Source organism: Phocoena phocoena, chromosome 9, assembly GCF_963924675.1.
Source record: "Phocoena phocoena chromosome 9, mPhoPho1.1, whole genome shotgun sequence".
Lineage (NCBI taxonomy): Eukaryota > Metazoa > Chordata > Mammalia > Artiodactyla > Phocoenidae > Phocoena > Phocoena phocoena.
The window spans coordinates 49,355,691-49,377,037 of NC_089227.1; the positions used below are offsets into that span (position 1 = coordinate 49,355,691).

The following is a 21,347-nucleotide window of genomic DNA, read 5'->3' on the forward strand; positions in this document are numbered from 1 at the left end:
GGGAAGTTTATAGCAATACAAGCCCACCTTAAGAAACTGGAAACATCTCAAATAAACAACCTAACCTTGCACCTCAAGCAATTAGAGAAAGACGAGCAAAAAAACCCCAACGTTAGCAGAAGGAAAGAAATCATAAAAATCAGATAAGAAATAAATGAAAAAGAAATTAAGGAAATGATAACAAAGATCAATAAAACTAAAAGCTGGTTCTCTGAGAAGATAAACAAAATAGATAAACCATTACCCAGACTCATCTAGAAAAAAAGGGAGAAGACACAAATCAATAGAATCAGAAATGAAAAAGGCGAAGTAACACCTGACACTGCAGAAATACAAAAGATCATGAGAGATTACTACAAGCAACTCTATGCCAATAAAATGGACAACCTGGAAGAAATGGACAAATTCTTAGAAATGCACAACCTGCCAAGACTGAATCAGGAAGAAATTGAAAATATGAACAGACCAATCACAAGCACTGAAATTGAAACTGTGATTTTAAAACTTCCAACAAACAAAAGCCCAGGACCAGATGGCTTCACAGGCGAATTCTATCAAACATTTAGAGAAGAGCTAACACCTATAATTCTCAAACTCTTCCAAAATATAGCAGAGGGAGGAACACTCCCAAATTCCTTCTACAAGGCCACCATCACCTTGATACCAAAACCAGACAAGGATGTCACAAAGAAAGAAAACTATAGGCCAATATCACTGATGAACATAGATGCAAAAATCCTCAACAAAATACTAGCAAACAGAATCCAACAGCACATTAAAAGGAACATACACCATGATCAAGTGGGGTTTATTCCAGGAATGCCAGGATTCTTCAATATATGCAAATCAATCAATGTGATAAACCATATTAACAAATTGAAGGAGAAAAAACATATGATCATCTCAAGAGATGCAGAGAAAGCTTTTGACAAAATTCAACACCCATTTATGATAAAAACCCTGCAGAAAGTAGGCATAGAGGGAACTTTCTGCAACATAATAAAGGCCATATATGACAAACCCACAGCCAACATCATCCTCAATGGTGAAAAACTGAAAGCATTTCCACTAAGATCAGGAACGAGACAAGGTTGCCCACTCTCACCACTCTTATTCAACATAGTTTTGGAAGTTTTAGCCACAGCAATCAGAGAAGAAAAGGAAATAAAAGGAATCCAAATCAGAAAAGAAGAAGTAAAGCTGTCACTGTTTGCAGATGACATGATACTATACATAGAGAATCCTAAAGATGCTACCAGAAAACTACTAGAGCTAATCAATGAATTTGGTAACGTAGCAGGGTACAAAATTAATGCACAGAAATCTCTGGCATTCCTCTACACTAATGATGAAAAATATGAAAGCGAAATCAAGAAAACACTCCCATTTACCACTGCAACAAAAAGAATAAAATATCTAGGAATAAACCTACCTAAGGAGACAAAAAACCTGTATGCAGAAATTTGTAAGACACTGATGAAAGAAATTAAAGATGATACTAATAGATGGAGAGATATACCATGTTATTGGATTGGAAGAATCAACATTGTGAAAATGACTCTACTACCCAAAGCAATCTACAGATTCAATGCAATCCCTAACAAACTACCACTGGCATTTTTCACAGAACTAGAACAAAAAATTTCACAATTTGTATGGAAACACAAAAGACCCCATAGCCAAAGGAATCTTGAGAACGAAAAATGGAGCTGGAGGAATCAGGCTCCCTGACTTCAGACTATACTACAAAGCTACAGTAATCAAGACAGTATGGTACTGGCACAAAAACAGAAAGATAGATCAATGGAACAGGACAGAAAGCCCAGAGATAAGCGCACGCACATATGGTCACCTTATCTTTGATAAAGGAGGCAGGAATGTACAGTGGAGAAAGGACAGCCTTTTCAATAAGTGGTGCTGGGAAAACTGGAGAGGTACATGTAAAAGTATGAGATTAGATCACTACCTAATACCATACACAAAAATAAGTTCAAAATGGATTAAAGACCTAAATGTAAGGCCAGAAACTATCAAACTCCTAGAGGAAAACATAGGCAGAACACTCTATGACATAAATCAAAGCAAGATTCTTTTAGACCCACCTCCTAGGGTTATGGAAATAAAAACAGAATAAACAAATGGGACCTAATGAAACTTCAAAGCTTTTGCACAGCAAAGGAAACCATAAACAACACCAAAAGACAACCCTCAGAATGGGGGAAAATATTTGCAAATGAAGCAACTGACAAAGGATTAATTTCCAAAATTTATAAGCAGATCATGCAGCTCAATAACAAAAAAACAAACAACCCAATCCAAAGATGGGCAGAAGACCTAAATAGACATTTCTCCAAAGAAGATATACAGACTGCCAACAAACACATGAAAGAATGCTCAACATCATTAATCATTAGAGAAATGCAAATCAAAACTACAATGAGATATCATCTCACACCGGTCAGAATGGCCATCATCAAAAAATCTAGAAACAATAAATGCTGGAGAGGGTGTGGAGAAAAGGGAACACTCTTGCACTGCTGATGGGAATGTGAATTGGTTCAGCCACTATGGAGAACAGTAGGGAGGTTCCTTAAAAAACTACAAATAGAACTACCATATGACCCAGCAATCCCACTACTGGGCATATACCCTGAGAAAACCATAATTCAAAAAGAGTCATGTACCAAAATGTTCACTGCAGCTCTATTTACAATAGCCCAGAGATGGAAACAATCTAAGTGCCCATCATCGGATGAATGGATAAAGAAGATGTGGCACATATATACAAAGGAATATTACTCAGCCATAAAAAGAAACGAAATTGAGCTATTTGTAATGAGGTGGATAGACCTAGAGTCTGTCATACAGAGTGAAGTAGGTCAGAAAGAGAAAAACAAGTACCGTATGCTAACACATATATATGGAATTTAAGGAAAAAAATGTCGTGAAGAACCTAGGGGTAAGACAGGAATAAAGACACAGACCTACTAGAGAATGGACTTGAGGATATGGGGAGGGGGAAGGGTGAGCTGTGACAAAGCAAGAGAGAGGCATGGACATATATACACTACCAAACGTAAGTTAGATAGCTAGTGGGAAGCAGCCGCATAGCACAGGGAGATTGGCTCGGGGCTTTGTGACTGCCTGGAGGGGTGGGATAGGGAGGGTGGGAGGGAGGGAGATGCAAGAGGGAAGAGATATGGGAACATATGTATATGTGTAACTGATTCACTTTGTTATAAAGCAGAAACTAATACACTATTGTAAAGCAATTATACCACAATAAAGATGTTAAAAAAATAAAAAATAAAGTAAAAAGAAAAATCATACACCATGATCAAGTGGGGCTTATTAACCCAGGAATTCAAGGATTCTCCAATATATGCAAATCAATGTGATATACCATATTAACAAACTGAAGGATAAAATCATATGATAATCTTAATAGATGCATAAAAAGCTTTCTACAAAATTCAACACCAATTTATGATAAAAACTCTCCAGAATGTAGGAATAGAGGGAACCTACATCAACATAATAAAGGCCATATATGACAAACCCACAGCCAACATCGTTCTCAACGGTGAATAACTGAAACCATTTTCTCTAAGATCAGGAAAAAGACAAGGTTGCACACTCTCACCACTATTATTCAACATAGTTTTGGGAGTTTTAGCCACAGCAATCAGAGACGGAAAAGAAATAAAAGAAATCCAAATCGGAAAAGAAAAGGAAAGTTGCCACTGTTTCCCGATGACATGATACTATACACAGAGAATCCCAAAGATGCTACCAGAAAACTACTAGAGCTAGTCAATGAATTTGGTAAAGTAGCAGGATACAAAATTAATGCACAGAAATCTCTGGCATTCCTATACACTAATGATGAAAAATCTGAAAGAGAAATTAAGGAAACACTCCCATTTACCATTTCAACAAAAAGAATAAAATACCTAGGAGAAAACCTACCTAGGGAAACAAAAGACCTGTATGCAGAAAACTATTAGACACTGATGAAAGAAATTAAAGATGATACTAACAGATGCAGAGATATACCATGTTCTTGGATTGGAAGAATCAATATTGTGAAAATGACTATACTATCCAAAGCAGTATACAGATACAATGCAATCCCTATCAAATTACCGATGGCATTTTTTACAGAACAAATAATCTTAAAATTTATATGGAGACAGAAAAGACCCCGAAGAGCCAAAGCAGTCTTGAGGGAAAAAATGGAGCTGGAGGAATCGGACTCCCTGACTTCAGACTATACTACAAAGCTACAGTAATCAAGACAACATGGTACTGGCACAAAAACAGAAACACAGATCAATGGAACAAGATAGAAAGCCCAGAGATAAACCAACGCACCTATGGTCAACTAATCTATGACAAAGGAGGCAAGGATATACAACAGAGAAAAGACAGTCTCCTCGATAAGTGGTGCTGGGAAAACTGGACAGCTACACATAAAAGAATGAAATTAGAACACTCCCTAACACCATACACAAAAATAAACTCAAAATGGATTTGAGACCTAAATGTAAGACCGGACACTATAAAACTCTTAGAGGAAAACAGGAAGAACACTGTTTGACATAAAATCACAGCAAGATCTTTTTTGATCCACCTCCTAGAGTAATGGAAATAAAAACAAAACTAAACAAATGGGACCTAATGAAACTTCAAAGCTTTTGCAGAGCAAAGGAAACCATAAACAAGATGAAAAGACAGCCCTCAGAATGGGAGAAAATATTTGCAAATGAAGCAACTGACAAAGGATTAATCTCCAAAATATACAAGCAGCTCATGCAGCTCAATATCAAAACAACAAACAACCCAATCCAAAAACGGGGAGAAGACCTAAATAGACATTTCTCCAAAGAAGACATACAGATGGCCAACAAACATATGAAAGGATGCTCAACATCACTGATCATTACAGAAATGCAAATCAAAACTATAGTGAGGTATCACCTCTCACCAGTCAGAATGGCTATCATCAGAAAATCTACAAACAATAAATGCTGGAGAGGGTGTGGAGAAAAGGGAACCCTCTTGCACTGTTAGTGACAATGTAAATTGACACAGCCACTATGGAGGACAGTATGGAAGTTCCTTAAAAAACTAAAAATAGAACTACCATGCGACCCAGCAATCCCACTACTGGGCATATACGCTGAGAAAACCATAATTCAAAAAGAGTCAGGTTCCACAATGTTCACTGCAGCACTATTTACAATAGCCAGGACATGGAAGCAATCTAAGTGTCCATCAACAGATGAATGGGTAAAGAAGATGTGGCACATGTATACAATGGAATATTACTCAGCCATAAAAAGAAACGAAATTGAGTTATTTGTAGTGAGGTGGATGGACCTAGGGTCTGTCATACAGAGTGAAGAAAGTCAGAAAGAAAAAACAAATACCGTATGCTAACACATATATATGGAATCTAGAAAAAAAAACGTTCTGATGAACCTAGGGGCAGGACAGGAATAAAGATGCAGACATATAGAATGGACTTGAGGACACGGGGAAGGGGAAGGGTAAGCTGGGATGAAGTGAGAGAGTAGCACTGACAAAACACACTAACAAATGTAAAATGGATAGCTACTGGGAAGCAGCTGCATACCACAGGGAGATCAGCTCTGTGCTTTGTAACCCCCAAGAGGGGTGGGATAGAGAGGGTGGGAGGGAGATGCAAGAGGGAGGGGATATGGGGATATATATATGCATTTAGCTGATTCACTTTGTTGTATAGCAGAAACTAACACACCATAGTAAAGCAATTATACTCCAATAAAGATGTTTAAAAAAAAAGAAAGAAAACTGTGTTGGATCTCTCATCTGCGGAAAAGGTATACTTTTATTCTGATTATTTTTGCATTTGTTGTTGTTTGAAGTTTCAGTGGGATTGTGGTTCCTTTGACTGGTTGAGGGAAGAGAATTTTTTGGTTGAAGAGAGTGATGTTTTTAAATAAGTTTTATTTTTTTAATTAAAAATTTTTTTATAGTTTTTAAAGGTTAGTTTCCGTTTACAGTTACTACAAAATATTGGCTATATTCCTCATGTTGTACCATAAATCCTTATAGCTTAAACAAAACAAAAAACTTATACATGAACGTTCACAGCACCATCATTCATCACAGCTAAAAAGTGAAAACAAACCAAATGTCCATTAACTGAGGAATGGATAAACAATGGTATACCTATACAATGGAATATTATTCACCAATAAAAAAGAAGGAAGTTCTGTTACATGCTCCAAAATGGATGAACCTTAAAAATATTATGCTAAGTGAAAGCCCAACACTAAAGGCCATAACGTATGATTCCCTTTATATGAAATGTTCGTATACAGGCAAATATCATAGGCAAATACATAGAGACAAAACTAAATAAGTGATTGTCAGGTGCTGCAGGAGAAGAGTAACAAAAAACTGGTACAGGGTTTCTTTATGGAGTGATAAAAATATTCTGAAATTAGATAGTGGTGAAAGTTGTTGCTGAATTATATACTTTAAAGGAGTGAATTTTGGGCATTTTTGGTATGTGACTTACATCTCAATAAAGCTATTATTACAATTATTGAGGTAGGCATGACTCTAAAATGCACTCTAAAATCCCTCAAGATTGTCTGCCCTAATTCCCAGGACTAAATGTGTTGAAGAACACCCCCATGATTACATTACCAAATATGGAAAAAAGATTTTGCCGATTTAATTAAAATTACAGTTAGCTGCCTTGAGTTAATCAAATCAGAAATTATCCAGGTGGAACAAATCTAACTGAATAAGCCCTTTTAAGCAGTTTTTTCTCCTCCTGATAGCAGAAGGGGGAAGTCAGAGAGAATTGCTGGCTTTGAAAATGGAAGGGGTCAGGGGCAAGGACTGGAGAGCAGCTTCTAGAAGCTGAGAACACTTCTTAGCTGACAGGTAGCAAGAAAACAGAAACCTCAGTCCTAAAACCACAAGGAACTGAATTCTGCCAATGTCCTGAATGTGCTTAGATGCAGATCCTTCCTCAAAGTCTTCAGATAAAAGCCCAACCAACACCTTGATTTTGGCCCTCTGAAAACCTAAGCTGAGAACCTAGACAAGCTGATCCAGACTTCCACAGAACTGTGAGATAATAAATGGGTGTTGTTTTAAGCTGCTAAACTCACTGTAATCTATTACAGAATAATATAAAACTATTATGGTGATAAAAGATACCAACTCACAGACTGAAGCTTAGTTATTCCTACCCATAAAAAGTATAGAAAATAGAGGCTTCCCTGTGATTGAGGGTCCGCCTGCCAATGCAGGGGACACGGGTTCGTGCCCTGGTCCAGGAGGATCCCACATGCTGCGGAGCGGCTGGGCTAGTGAGCCGTGGCTGCTGAGCCTGCGCGTCTGGAGCCTGTGCTCCGCAGCGGGAGAGGCCACATCAGTGAGAGGCCCGCGTACCACAAAAAAAAAAAAGTATAGAAAATAATACAGTAAGTAAAAGTATATATGACAAAAACATTAAAAGGTAAGAGATGGTAAGTTAGTTACAAAGTTGGTTCTCCCATTATTCTGGAAGTATATTAACTTAAGGTCAACTGGAACAGAACAGAAATGCATATTGGAATGTTGATGTTAACCACTATGAGAATATACATTTTAAACCTGAGAAAAAAATATGAAAATTGAAAACATAGATGATCAAGCCAAAAGAAGGCAGAAAGAGAAAAAAATAAATGAAAAAAGTTATCTACACTTTCAGAAACCAAACAGCAATGTGATGGGTTTAAACCCAACTATGCCAATAAATACATTAAATGAAAACGAAAAAAACAGTTCAATCAAAACACAAAAATCGTCAGATTGGATTTTAAAATAACAAAAAAAGACTACATGCTGTTTATAAGAGGCATACTTTACATATAAGATTGATATCAAAATAGGTCAGAAGCAAAACTAGATTGTAAGTAAAAATTACAGACAAGATTTCTTAAAATCAGGAACTAGGGTGGAATTTTCATCAAAATTTTTTTCTTCATCTGTTAAAATGATCAATGTGGTGTTTTCCCTGTAGCTGTTAATTAGTAAATTAAATTTATTAATTTTTAAAATTAGCCAACCTTGTTTTCCTGCAATAAACCCTGTCTTTTCACGATGTATTGTCGTTTTTAGATATCACTGGATATAATCTGCCAATCTTTTGTTCAGGATTTTTACACTTATGTTCTTATGAGGTACTAGCCTGTAATTTTTTTTTTATAATGTACTTGTTATGTTTTGGTATCAGTGCTACGATGGCCTCATAAAATAAGTTATAAAGCATTCTGTCCTTTTCTGTTCTCTGAAAGAGTTTATCTTGATATACTTCTGCCTTAAATGTTTAGCTGAATTGACCAGTGACAGCAGCAGGCCTGGAGATTTCTTTATGGAAATGCTTTGTAGCAAAGATTCAATTTCTTTAAAGATACAGGATTATTCAGATTTTCTATATTTTATTTTATCAGCTTATTAAGTATGTACAAGGAATTCGTTCTTTTCAATCTAAACTGTCAACTTTATCAGCATAAAGTTTATATCATTTTGTTTTATTTTTAATGTCTTAAGATGTGTAGATACCTTCTTTTTAACTGCTGATATAATTTGTGTTTCTTTTTCTTGCTCAGTCTTGCTAAGTAGCATTGTAGATTTCTATTATACATTTACTTTCTCTTTCATTGATTTCTGCTCTTGTAATTATCTTCCCTCTATTTTAGGTTTAATTTGCTGTCATTTTTTTTAACATCTTGAAATGGAAGTTTAGTGCACTGATTTTCAAACATTCTTCTTTACCAAAAAATGCATTTAAAGCTAAAAATTCCCCTTCTGCTTTAGCTATATCCCACAATTTTTATATCATACTTTTATTATCATTCATTTTAAAATAATTTCTAATTCCCAATATGATTTCTTCTTTAACACTGAAAATAGGTTAATTTCAAAAACCTGGCAGGTTTTCTCGTTATCTCTCTGTTATTTATTTGTAGTTCAATTCCACTGTGGTCAGAGAATATGCTCTCTATGATTTCAATCTTTTAACTTTTTTTTTTTAAGGACTTGCTTTAGAGCCCAGCAGTTGATCGATTTTGATAAACCTTCCTTCTGCTCTTAAAAAAAAATATGAATTCTTCAGCTGTCAAGTGTTGTAATATATATACACATGTATAAACATACATATATCTATATCAATTAGGCAAATTTTACTAATATGTTGGTCAAACATATATCCTTACTGATTTTTTTGTCTGCTTGTATTACCAATTACTGAAAGTGGCACATAAAATTTCCCAACTATGATTATCAATTTGTCTATTTCTCCTTTTAGTCTGAATATTTTTGCTTTATATATTTTAAATTTATTTTAGTAGGAATATACAAATTTAGGATTATTATATCTTCCTAACAATCTATCATCATTATGAAGCATCCCCTTTACTTTTACCAATATTTCTTGCCTTAAAGTTGGCTGTCTCTTAGGAATTTCTTTAATCTGATATAGAGTATCTACAAAAGCCTACCACAAATATCATACAAATATCATAAAGTACTGAATGAAAGGATATCCCTTGTTGGCACTTCTATTCAACACTGTACCAGAAGTCCTAACCAATACAAAGATTAGAAAGACATATATAAAACCGTCATTATTCACAAATGACATATTGTATAAACAATTCAAAAGAATTTCCAAACTATTAGATTTAATAAAATGCTAATTTAACCACCAGATCATAGGAATCCAAAGTCAATGTACTAACTAAATCAACGTGTGTGTGTGTGTGTGTGTATGTGTATGTGTGTGTAAGAAACAGGAAATTTAAAATAAAAAGCAATACAATTCAGACAACATTTATAAAACTACAATATTTACATAATGTTCAAAACGGGCATGACTAGTCATTGGTGACAGAAGAATAGCAGTTACCTCTGAGAAGGCTACTGACCGAGAAAAGGTACAAGGGGTACACCTTGTACCTTGTTCTAGGATATTGGAAAAGTTCCATATCTTAATCCGGGCAGTTTATGTGGTGTACATATATGTAAAAAATTCACAGAGTTGTACAATAAGATATGCATACATTTATGTGAATTATGATTTAATAAAGTTTTTCAAAAGAAAAAACTGTAATAATCTACTCACTACCCTCCCAAATTGTCCGCAATAAAGGGCAGGCCCATTAAGATAAGGCCACAAATGGCCCAAGGAAACATTAATCCACTTGTGAAGGGTCACAAGGTCACAAGTAGTAGACAGAAGAGACAGGGGCCCCGATTTCCAAATCTTGTTCTTTTCACTGCAACATGGTTGGAAACAATAGTCAAAGGCAAAATTTTATTTATTTATTTTTTACTGTAAATGATGTTGGTTCATATAATCCAAATTGATTCAATAGAGCCAAAGAAAACTTCCTTCGCATCTCTTTCCCCAAGAACATTTTACACAAATTGAAAGATTTGCAGTTTATTTCCTTTCTTCTATTTTACTCTAAATCACAAAAAAGATGGCAGTTATGATGAAAAAGCAATGAATGAGTATGTAAAGTACAAACTGTAATCAGATGTTGAATAACAGAACTGACTATAATCATAGTTATATGAAAAGCAGTCCCAATTATTACTTTAAGCACTCTGGGTGCCACCTGCATCTTTAGAAACAACACACAAGCAGGACACAAAAAACCTTCTCTGGTATACAAAAAATACGTACAATCAAAATAAAATTAAAGAGATTTTAAAGTGCAAATATAGTGAAGGAGATAATAACCGATCTACAACGTGTCTCAAATATATTGACCTACAAGTTAAAGGAAAAATTTCAGTGAATTAGAACTGTGCGAAACACAGATCTTTTACTTAACCTAATAAAAGACTTGAAGCAATAAAATGTAGGTTCCAAAAACGAATGATAAAAGCACAAGGTTTAAAGAAGGTACAGTATCTAATATAAGCCTTTATACACTTTAAAGATAAGGAATTTGATGCTCAGAGAAGTAAAAAAATTGGTTAAAATCACACAGGCCATGAAGCCAGTGAGTAACACATTAGAGGTAGGAACCCAAGGCCACTGATAACACCACACTGCCCCAGACGCTTTACCAGCAGGAAGAAAACTGGAAATCAGTAACAACTGTATTTACTAAGAGGAGTTTAATAGTTGCCTACCCATTATTATTGTGTATTTATGTGTATGTACATATATAGAGAAGAGGGAGTAGTGTAACGTAACAGATACATATTATGAAGACATTGTTCCTTTTGTTCTCATTTTAAGTCCAAAATTTAAGCCCTCTTCTATAGTTTAGAGATGGAAAATAGTTGTACTTTTACATAAATTTTCAGTAAAACACTTCACATATTAAAAATAAATTTAACTTATTGGCACCATTATCACCAAGTCCAAAAAAAATTATTTTCTGGAAACATTTCTCCTTATTTTCCCAAGGAATATATCAAAGAGAGCTGCAACAATACCTCCTATCCCACACACATGCTCTTCTATGACACGACCTTACCACTCCCCAATCAAAAGAAAAAGTCTAATTTCCCTCCTCTTGAGTCTGGACCAGCCTTACGACAAGCCTGTATTCAAAGGAATGTGGTAGTCATGACTCCTGAGCCTATATCAGAAAAGGTCATGCAGCCTCTGTGTGGTTCTCTTGGAACTCTAGTCCTATGGGAAGCCAGCTGCCACGTAAGAAGTCCAACCACCCTGAGATCATCATACTGGAGCGGCCACATGAAGACATGTTGACTAACCAACCCAGCTGTACACCCTTCCAGCCATCTCCACCAAGGTGCAAGTGAAGCCGTCTTGAACCTGCTACACAAGCTTTCCACAAGCTGAGTACTGCTTAGTCACCTCAGTCAGTGCTATGAGAAGGAGAAGAATCAGTTGATCCCTGCGTGAATTATTCCTGACTCACAGAATACAGGTAATAATGAGAAGATGATGGTCGTTTTAAGCCTGTAAGTTTCAGGACAGTTTGTTACAAAGCAATACTAGGAAAACATATCCGTGGACACTTGTAAATTGAAGCTATTATAGGTTAGGTTTTTCTTTAAAAAAAAAAAAAAAAACCTCTTTATGAGATCTCCCATAAAACAACTAAAATTATTGGTAACTTATTTACTACTCTCCCTGAAGCCTTAACCAAAACAACTTATTTGGCAGAGGATATATGGGTGGGGGATTAGGGGTAGGGGTGCAACACATGCCGGCAGGTCAGTTCTAGATAATGTCAGGCCCAGTATTCAAAAACAGAAGAGATGATTAAATCATTTGATCCAGACAGAAAACAAAGATAAGTATATGGATAATAAAACTGACCCTAGAAACACACATTTTAAAGACACTTAAGGAATAAACCAAACCTTAATAAACTTAAACCTTAAAAGGCAAGGAGAGACCTTTCTCCCTAAAAGGATAGGTGACCTTTCCCCTCTTCTGACATCAGTCAGTGCACCTTTAGGATCATTGAAAACATTTATAAGCTCTAAATACTAAAGTAATTAAAAATAAAAGGTGCTTGTTAAATAGAATGTTTTGGCAATAGCACACTGCTACATAATTTCTATGTCATTACTGTTCAAATTAGATTATTTGTGCTTTGGGGAATTTTGCAACATCTGGCAGAAGAATGACAGCATTTGCTATATACAAACTTAGAACCTGAACATAAAGAAACCTGGGAGAATAAAATATGTCTTTGAAAGATGAGAATTTACACTGACAGATGACAGAGACTGTGTTCCCTCACACTCTCATCCAGCTTTGCCCTAGAAAAAGATAATGGCACGCAAGCTTTAATACAACTTCCACAAGCAACGTAGGTACATTTTATAAACAGATGTTCTGCCAAAGAGGAAAATGCTTCTATTTTCACCTTTTTATTATGCTTACATCTTCAAACCAACAACCTAAATGGACTGTAAAATAAGAGTAATTCGGTTCAAGAATTTCTTTATTCTCTAGAGCTCTACTTGGCAGTAGAGGACCATGAAACAAATTGTAAGCATATTTAAACACTTTAACAAAATTGAAACAGATGATCTATATTTCACCATGTTTCATGGTATTTTTCGGTATTTATGTAATATGATTTGGTGAAGGAGATATTAAATCGGAATTTAGTAGATTTAGATTCCTCACTGGCTAATGTAATGACTTTCGTCAACTCAATATATATACATTGGCATCATTTCTAAACTGCCTGTCAAGTTTATCTTGCTTTATAAAGAAACAGATGTACTTCAGAACACACTGATGGTTGGCAGCAACTTTACCAAGTGATTTCATTATAATTTCCCAAATGGCAGCTGTTGGAGAGAGAATGACTACAGGCAGTATATGAGCAAGACTGGTTTAAACTTTGGGAAAAGAGAAGAATACTACAAAGAAAGATTACATCTTTACTTTTTTTTAACCTATTCCAATTTTTATAATACACAATGCAGCAAGAAAAAAGGGAAAGATCTGCAGGTAATACTTCGGGAGACCTTTTAGTCCAGCCACCTCATTTTACGATTGATAGACAGAACCGTATCTCAGAGGGGTTAAATGATTTGTCCAATGAGAGGGAGATGGCAGGTGGCAAAAATGTAGTAAGATCCCGAGTTTACCATTTCCCAGTCCTGCTCTCCTTCTAAGAATACAATACAGCCTCCTCAATGGGAAACAAGTTTCACAAATGTTTCTAACAAGAAAAGTCCATTAAAATATTGAGTGTTTGGGAAACAATAATTCATTTCTATATTTTCTAATTTCATCAAGGTGAACTTTTGTAAGGAATATCCATCATAGTCAGAGTCTAGAAATGCCCTTGCCTGGTGGCCACAGATGACAGACACCTTTTGACAGTAAGTAAAATGGAATGCAGAATGCAAACCATTAAATAAATCCATGTTTTTGCATTACACACATCTTGCAGTCACAATGAACATCAAAAGACACCCCAGTTGTCTTGTTGGATATAAAGCAATCTTTGAGAAATGGACATCCAGCAATGCCTGCGTTCTGATAGGGTTAGTGAAGCTTCTGGCTCCTTCATAGTTCTTTATCCTTTCCGATCTGTGAGTATAAGGCCCCTCTCATTTTGGACAGCAATGTGTACAGGCCAAGCCTTCTGTTTTAACAGGGCTTAAGTTTTAACAGAAAAGGAAGTTATAAATTAAGGTAGTGTTAGGGTTTCATGTTGTTCCCTTACCACTGTTTTCCTGAGGTATAATCAATTAAAAAATTTTTTAAAATTTTGTCAACATTCTCTTCATTCAATTGTGAAACTCAAGGGCTCTGCTTTGGTACAGGATCAACTTAAATATACTTTCAAAACAAATATTTAGTAGTTTACAATTAAGACAGAAAATGTGTACTTAAATATATTTAATAATAAATTAGTCAATGGTTTCATGTCCAGTAACCTGTCTTCTGACATAGCACATATCCCTGTGACCAGGGGTTGACTCCGAACAAGGAGAGAAAGGAGAACTTCAAATCCCAACTCTCCCCAGCACCAAATAACAACAAAATCAAAACTTAATTTTAAAAATTAAAAATGCAGTATAAAAAGTGAGCTGTAACTCAATTCAAATGATAAAATGTATATAAGGTGTACAGCACAGTCCAGCTTATATGAAGAAAGGTCTAATAAATATTTTCTCAATTTAACGCTGCTTTAAGCATACAAACACATTGCTGTATAAGCATTCTTTCCCACTTTCTTCCACTCCCAAAACCATTCCTAGGCACCCTTTTTAAAGTTAGTAGTGATTGTTTTGCAAAGCAATGTAGTACAAAATCTTGGCTTTGTAGCTACATTCTGAATATCATGCCCTGTTCTCTGAAAGCCTTTTTACTCCTAAAAGGCACACAGTTTCAAGCATCCCCCACTCACTGAGTGCTGCCGCTACTGATTTAACTTCCTTACTAGCTCACACCATATATGCAGGTAGAGAATAGTGGCCAAATTCTTCTGGGGATCCTTAATGTAATAATCATCTTCCACCCATACAGAAGTCAGTTCAATATTTTAAGCCCCTCAAGACAAAACACATATTGAAATTTACAAAAAATAATCAGAATACTTTGATATTTTTGGTAAAAACAAATCCTTAACCATCCTAAAAAAAGCTACAAAGATAGTCTTTCAAATTCAAAAGTAATTATTTTAAACCAACTAACACTATAAGGTTAAGCATTAGACAAAGGTATTCTCACTACCTAAATAAGTCTATTCATATTTTATTAGAGTTCTTACCTATGGTAGTTCTTAAAATAATTGACACTTTGTTTTCTAATAGACTCTTGCAAAACTTCAGACTTGCTACCACAGAATTCTTCTCCAACTTGCATCAACCTAGTTGGACAGAAAGATTTACATAAATTTCAGCAACATGTTTATTATAGGGAAAAAAGAGAAATACAAGTCATCTTTATTCAAAGATAACAAATCATAAAAATTTGGATGTTTGAAGAAATTCTAAAGATCACATTCATTACAGTTTACAAACATCCAAAGGGCAAAAATATTTAAACACACTCACACATAAACCTAGCAGAAATTAGACTATGAATGTTCAATTATCTTTACTTCCATTAAGTTATACATTACAACTCAGTGATTCATGATTTCATTGATTATCATGGTTCAATGAATCAAACTAAAGAATAAGACAAGATCTCAAACACTACCTGCTGATTATATCCAAAACAAAGATGAAGTCATCATATTTGAATATTGACAAATCAGTTCCAAGCAAGTAGGTTTTTACTTTTAACTGAACATCCTATAAAAAAAAACAAAACAATAAATATTTCAAGTAAATCCAAAATATAGAAAATAAGTTCTCAGAGCCATTTTTTGTATAGTTACACATTAAAATGAGACAGGAATAGATTCTTAACTTGATAAAAAAAATATCTAGTTAGGCTAATAGTCAACATATTTAGGGTGATATCAGAGAGAATTCCATGAACATCAGATATAAAAATAGTACAGACTTGGGGCTTCCCTGGTGGCGCAGTGGTTAAGAATCCGCCTGCCAGTGCAGGGGACACGGGTTCGAGCCCTGGTCCAGGAAGATCCCACATTCCACGGAGCAACTAAGCCCGTGCACCACAACTACTGAGCCTGCACTCTAGAGCCCGTGAGCCACAACTACTGAGCCCACGTGCCACAACTACTGAGCCTGTGTGTCACAACTACTGAAGCCTGCACGCCTAGAGCCCGTGCTCCGCTACAAGAGAAGCCACTGCAGTGAGAAGCCCACACACCACAACGAAGAGTAGCCCCCGTTCACCGCAACTAGAGAAAGCCCGCGCAGCAACAAAGACTCAATGCAACTAAAAATAAATAAATTAACTAATTAAAAAAAAATAGTACGGAACACAATCATCACTACTAATACACACACACATGCAAGATAAGAATTATGTCCTCATACTAGATATACTGATAAAAATCATCATTATTTGGGCATGGTTCAGTAAGCTAGAAACCCCAAAATAATCAATTCAAAAATGATTAGAATTAATAAGATATTGTGTGAAGTGTTTAAGTACAGTATATAAAAATTAATAGTTTTCACGTATACCTGGCTGAAGCACCTAAAAATGGAGAGATTTCTTTTAAAACAAATATTGAAAATACAATATACTTAGGAATAACTTTAATAAGAGCTATCAGACCTATAACAAAAAACTAACAATTCTAATGGGATACAAAAGAAATTTCCATAAATTGAGAGTCAAGGGACTGAATACCTGACTAAATACTGTAAATATGTCAATTTATCCAAGTTAATGTAGGGATACAGTGAAATTCTAACCAAAATCACACACACACAAAAACTTTTCTTCTCAACAATTATTCTAAAATTCACTAGAAATAATAAATAGACAATAACTTCTTTTTTAAAAACAGCACTTTGAAAGATGAAGTTATCAGGGATGATGGAGGACTTGTACCACCTATATTAAATATATTAAAAACTACCCCCAAAATGCTAGCAATATAGAGAAAAGTCAATGGAATAGGAAAAATAAATCAGAAACAGTGCTAATATACACATAAAAGCTTAATAAACAGCAGTAAAAACTACTATTTTCTGATTATTTACTTTTGTCAAGTATTATACTAAGAACTTTATATATTATCTTTATTTTTAAAACTAAAACATGATAGAAAAACATTTAAAATAAAGTCAAGGATTTATCAGGAAAATATGAACAAAATAAATACAGCAATGGTAATAATAAAGCAAACTAGAATTCACTGCAAAATGCCTAAGGAGAAAAGAGCTATTTTTTTAATTAATAAAGAGAATTATGTACAATGAGGGTACGTAAAGTGGTTATTAGCATTGCATCATCAATCAACATGGCATCCGAGTATAAAAACAAAAGCTGTTAGAAATAAAAGAAAAACCTGACAAAAACTACAATCATTCCGGAAGATTAAAACTCCTCCCGCCGAACAGCACAGACCAAGAAAACCACAACCAAATAAGAATATAGATGAGAATAATACATATAAATAATAAACTGCTTTAATTTACATAGAGAACCTAATTCCCAATACAAAGAAGAAATACATGGTTATTTTTCAAATGCCCCAGGAAGAACTTTAAAAGTGGGTGGTTTATTAGGCTGTAAAGAAAACCTCAAATTCACAAAAAGTAGAAATACTCCAACCCTAATTTTCTATAGTAAAAGAAAGAAATAATAAGCATTTTAAAACTGTCACTTCTCACGTATCAAATATTTAAAGACTAAAAAGAAAATCTTGAAAGACCAAGACTTTCATATGGTTGGATATGTAAGCTCCACGAGGTCAAGGACCATGCTTTCACCACGGTGTTCTTAAACCCACAAACAGTGCGATACACATATTATGACTGATACAACCTTTTTCCCTTAAAGGTTCTGAGTCAAAATGCATGGAAAATTTGCAACAATATTCTCAAAACTGCAAAGTTTTTATAATAATTATCAAGGTGATTATGATTCTGAATTTAGTTTTATGTCAGAAATATTAACTATCTTCTTATGCTTCTCAATCATTTATCATCTCTATAATAAATTTATGATGTCAATAAACTGTCACATGCTCACTTGTGCTTTGGAATTTAGCATTTCAGATATTAGAAATATATTATGATATGTATAGCATATATTATATAACATCCCCAGTGGGGTCTAGGGCAGTATCCCAAAATAAAACACATTTATATCCCTTCAACATATGAATGTTCGCCTTAATGGGATAAATAAATACTACAAAAAGCCAAATGACAATACTGGTCAGACTGTGCTATCAAATGAATTCAATTCCTGCCAGGTTTTGTCTGCCAGATGTGTTCTCAAAAAACATTTATTTTTCAGAGCTTTTGCCTTTTTCAATTGCATTGAGTTTTGTAATTTCAATTTAACAAATACTAGTGAGTTCCTAACGTACACAAAGTCCTGTGTAGAACTGGATGAGAATTGGGGTTGGAGGTGCAAAAGGGACTTGAAGTGGGTGGAGATGAAGATATTCTAAAACTTGAAACCTACAACACAATTATCTATATTCAAAAGCATGATGACTTTCATTAAACTGGCCAAACACTTAAATGATAATAGCTTTACTAAATCTTACATTTAACAGATATTCCTATATCAAGAATGACATCAGGTTGCCAGATTGAATAGAAACTAAGCTATATAAAATACCAGGCCAATAATCCAAAGTACTTTGAATTACCAGAAATTCTATCATAGATTCTACAATTTCAACAAAGTATAATTAGAGCCTGTTAGAAGACTAAATCAGAAACAACTCATATCTGACACTAGAGAATGAGATTTTCCTTTCTGTTATATATAACATTCAGAAAAAAGTCAGTCCCAACCCATAATTAATGGGAAACTAAAAATTTGTTTCATATGGTCATATCAGAAAACACAAAAGGCAAAGCTCTTACCACTATCACATATTTAAATATTAAAGTATAAATTCAAATAGCATATCTGCAATAGAAAGTTATCAAAAGTTAGAAGAGCACTAAATTATAACTGCTAAGTGATTCTTGAGGAAATTTATGTTTTCAGTATATATTTTCCTAAACATTTTTTTCAAAAGAAATCCTATAAAAGATTTTCAAACTAAACATCAGCTTCATTAGAAAAATTAAAAATACATTTTAAAAGACCATAATATGGTCAAAGTGTCTAAATTTTGAAGCAGTCCAAAAAGAACAAAGTTATCATCAAAGAAATTACACTTATCTAGGAAGTGAAAATTTTTAACAAATTAACAAATTTAGTTATCTGATAACAACTAAGCTACTAAACTGCAAAAGAAAAGCCAAGGAATACACATTCAGTCAATAAATACATAAGATTCACTCAAGGCACAAAAATCACTGACTTAGAATTCTTCATTCTGTTCTAGACTCCAACCCAACTATGTCATCTATTATATAGTTATTCTTTTCCTAAAATTAATAGAAAAGGAAAAAACACACACACAAAATAAACAGTATCTCAATAAGAAAACAACTTCTTTAGGAAAGCACAAATCTCTTAGGTCACTAAAAGCAAAATGTAATCAAGGAATATTTCCAATGGATATTTTCAAATTAAAACTTTTTCTACTGCCACTTATAGTCAAATATAATTGACAACTAAATTACAGAACTCAAATGGTAGACTTATTCCAAAGAAAAACTAACACATGATTAGATCTGCAGGGAAAACTACAGAAAACTTAAATACTGAATTTCTAAAACAACTTTGACATGAAGGTTTCTATTGCTTTTGTAAAAAAATAGTTTAAAAAAACCAAACCTGCCATATTCGTGTAAGTCCATGTTCTAATTTCTTTTTTATGTAGCCACGATCAAAATTTGTTTCTTCAGTACCCATAATATTACTCCCTTCTGAAAATAAAAGATGGTATACGTTTTAAAATTTGCTTCACATTTTTGTTTTCAAAAAAAAATTTGGATTCTCATATATTGTAAGCATGTGTAAAATACAGAAAATATTCTCAATATTTATACAACCAAAACAATGTCAAAAAACAGAAATTAGGATTAAACTCATTTGATAAGACAAATTCAGACTCTGAAATGTTAAGTACTTTACACCTAAGACCACTCAGCTTATACATGATTATAGCTGGGATTCCAACTTGGGTAGTGTGATCCCAGAAACCAGATTCTTAATGACCCATATACTGCCTACTGCCAGGGCATTACAGGACCAACTAACCCAATTTTCAATTAATATGCATGTTAACAAGAGTACAGAGTGCAAAACTGCTCATGCAGTGAGGCAATGATGCATACATTTTATATTTTTCATGATCCAGAATACTTTTATCCATTCCAGGTAAATAATCTAACAATGTCCAGTTCAACAGGTAAGATCAATGAGCTGCCTCAAAATAATTCTCCCCCTAAAAGCAACTGAAAATACACATACACATTATATTTTAAAAATTATGCCTTTGTGCAAGTAAACTGTGCAGAACAACTGAGGATATGATCTCATCTTAGGCTAGCAAGGTATCCACTGGTAAGCAGCAAAAGGCCCTTTCATAGGCCAGGCCCCAGATACATGCCTAATGTACTTGCGACTACTCCTACAGCTTAAGCCATATCATCTGTATGGTCTGGCTATTAGGAACCCAGCAGCTCAGAGCAGTGCACCTGAGCTACAGCTTTAGTTTATTTAGAATGGTGAAGTGTTAGGACACCAGTAGTATCACTAGAGAACAACAACGGATGAACTCTAGAGGCCCTTTCAGCTGTATGAAGTTCTGTGAAGAATAACTTTTAAATTACTGATTCCTACAATTTTAGTCCTTAATGTGAATAAGAAAGGAAGAATTTCTGGTGAACAATAACTTTTTACAGTACTAGATATTGTCACCTGACTATTAGACCGATCAGAGTCCTCAACATTCTTAAATTATACAGATTAGGGTGAAGGAATTTTAGCAAAGAGGACTAAGTATAGAAGGTTCAAATAGAGTTTTTTTTTTTAATTTATTTATTTTATTATTTTTGGCTGCGTTGGGCCTTGGTTGCTGCGTACGGGTGGCATGTGGGATCTTCCTGGACCAGGACTCAAACCCGTGTCCCCTGCATTGGCAGGCAGATTCTTAACCACTGCACCACCAGGGAAGCCCTCAAATAGAGTTTTAAGTTTGACTCTATACCCCAATGAAAATGCATACAATACATAATACCTGTAAACTATTAGCCTGAAGCAAAAAGCGAGCTTCACCATGATAAGTATATATTGTCTTCTATACTCTTATATCTAAAGTATG

At 34.5% G+C, this 21,347-nt stretch overlaps 1 protein-coding gene across 2 annotated transcripts in view; it reads right to left on the minus strand.

Annotated features, from left to right (window-relative positions):
• Nucleotides 1–21,347, minus strand: part of VPS50 (VPS50 subunit of EARP/GARPII complex) — a 140,129-nt gene that overhangs the window by 55,927 nt on the left and 62,855 nt on the right. For both annotated transcript variants that reach the window (XM_065883462.1, XM_065883463.1), the window contains 3 exons: nucleotides 19,856–19,947; nucleotides 15,719–15,813; nucleotides 15,285–15,383 (listed from right to left, as the gene is read on the minus strand). In XM_065883462.1, the coding sequence (XP_065739534.1) occupies nucleotides 15,285–15,383; nucleotides 15,719–15,813; nucleotides 19,856–19,947 (286 nt within the window). The remainder of the gene's footprint in view (nucleotides 1–15,284; nucleotides 15,384–15,718; nucleotides 15,814–19,855; nucleotides 19,948–21,347) is intronic.